The 1969-nt window shown below is 37.6% G+C and overlaps 2 protein-coding genes across 2 annotated transcripts; both read left to right on the top strand.

The window, feature by feature from the left end:
- The first annotated feature begins 516 nt into the window (after window positions 1–516).
- Window positions 517–1104, top strand: LOC134278680 (E3 ubiquitin-protein ligase TRIM71-like). The gene has a single exon (XM_062760980.1). The coding sequence runs from the start codon at window positions 517–519 to the stop codon at window positions 1102–1104; it is 588 nt and encodes a 195-aa protein (XP_062616964.1).
- A 152-nt stretch (window positions 1105–1256) lies between these two features.
- LOC134278678 (uncharacterized) lies at window positions 1257–1718 on the top strand. The gene has a single exon (XM_062760978.1). It carries the CDS (start codon window positions 1257–1259, stop codon window positions 1716–1718), a length of 462 nt encoding a protein of 153 aa, XP_062616962.1.
- The last annotated feature ends 251 nt before the right edge of the window (window positions 1719–1969 follow it).

The raw sequence follows: 1969 nt of genomic DNA, 5'->3' as shown, positions 1-1969 counted from the left end.
CCCCTTTTCAAACCTTAACAATGCTGCAAAATCTTTAAAGTAAAATTTTAAGAATATAAAAAATATTTAAATTCACATTTCATGAAACGATCTATATTAAATAGATCTTGCATCCCCTGCTCGACCAGGAAGTATTAACACCTAGCAGGTAGATAACACAGGTGTGTCACGTTATCTGAGTACATAAAGATAGATAGGAGATAGTACAGGACGGTCACCATTACTAAAGTCAGGTAGGAAAAATTTGTAGTATTTCTTTGCATAATACAGTTAAGGGTAATTAAAAATTAAGTATTATAGGCTTTTACCATGAGACTAAAATATCATACTTGAAAGATTCAATGAACCTTGTACAGTATATGTAATGTGATGCCTTGTTTTGTCGACATGTGTATTCACCTATGGCCTCAGTCAGACTGTGGCTTTGTGGTTCAAAAAAATGTATGCTGCCCTCAAATCCAGTCAATAAATATATGATTTATCAAATTTTTTATGCTTCAGTCAAGAACTCTAATGATGGATCCCCGTACCAGTGCCCAGGACGTGATACGATGTGACCTGTGTAAGACCGCTGTGGTAGAGATGCACTGCAATACATGTCTTGTCAACCTGTGTAAGGCCTGTATGGGAGTACATTTTTCAGCTGATCTCTCAAAACCTCACAAAATTGTCGACTTCAAGGGCAGAAAATCAGGTCCCCTCTATCCTAAGTGTAAATCACATAACAAAGAACCGTGTGTAATGTATTGTAAACAATGTGACATTCCTGTCTGCATCAATTCCCTTGATTCTTATCAACATTTAGGTCATGAGGTATCTAAAATCTTGCAAGTTGAATATGAAGATGAATATGGCTTTAGCATGGAGACAACACAGAAATCACAAGAAGCTGGATCCTCTCCTCCAGTCAAACAACTGCTTGATCAACCAGAAACTGTCACCACCATAAACACTGGGTATAATTACCTTTACTATGTGGCCTGTCTGAGTGATGAAGAAATCTGGACAAGTGGACTTGACAAGACCATGAAACTGACAGCATCAATCAGAGATCACTATTCAAGTCAATCACAACCAAGTCAGGGAACACACCATCTGACATAAAAGTGACAAAAAGTGGAGATCTAGTATATACCAATTACAATAATAGAACTGTAAACATTGTGAAGAATGAGAAGATAGAGAAGGTGATCAGACTACAAAAATGGATACCCCTTGGTGTCTGTTGCACCTCCTCTGATGACCTCCTGGTTATCATGAACAGTGATGGTGACAAACAATCAAAAGTTGTCCGTTACTTTAGCTCTACAGTGAAACAAGTTCTTCAGTTTGATGATAAATGTAAACGCCTGTATTTATCTGGTAGATTCATTACTGAGAACAAGAACCTGGATATCTGTGTGTCTGACCAAGGAGCTAATGCAGTAGTGGTGGTCAGTCAAGCTGGGAAATTGAGATTCAGATACACTGGTCATACTCCTGCTCTAAAGGTCGAACAATTTAATCCAGTGGGAATCACCACAGACAATCAGAGAAATATCCTTACAACTGATTATTACAATGACTGTGTCCACATCATAGACCACGATGGACAGTTCCTCCGTTACATAGACTGTGGACTGAGCCAACCCTTGGGGCTTTGTACCGATGCAAATGACAATCTGTTTGTTGCTCAATATAGAAAAAGACAAGTGAAGAAAATCAAGTATATGCAATGAAATCCATCACATCACTGCTATATATAATAAATGATGTATGTAATGTTATTGATAAATTATTATTAGAGAGGCCCATATTCGGGGTTATCGGGTCATTAGTATTTCCCTGTTCTTTCATCTTTTGGTATTTTAGTCGAATCCTTAGGACTTCCTTTTCCGTTAGAGAATGAAGGGGAGCAGACATATCCTGCATCTCAAGATAAAAATTTGTTTATTTTTTAATGTGTTAAAAAATGGTGACATCTCCTCCC

This window comes from Saccostrea cucullata, unplaced genomic scaffold (genome assembly GCF_032062105.1).
Source record: "Saccostrea cucullata isolate Sc308-1 unplaced genomic scaffold, CSIRO_AGI_Scuc_v1 ctg5998, whole genome shotgun sequence".
In the NCBI taxonomy this organism is placed as follows: Eukaryota; Metazoa; Mollusca; class Bivalvia; order Ostreida; family Ostreidae; genus Saccostrea; species Saccostrea cuccullata.
Note: the sequence above shows the minus strand (reverse complement) of the source record. Positions and strands in the feature narration are given on the sequence as shown.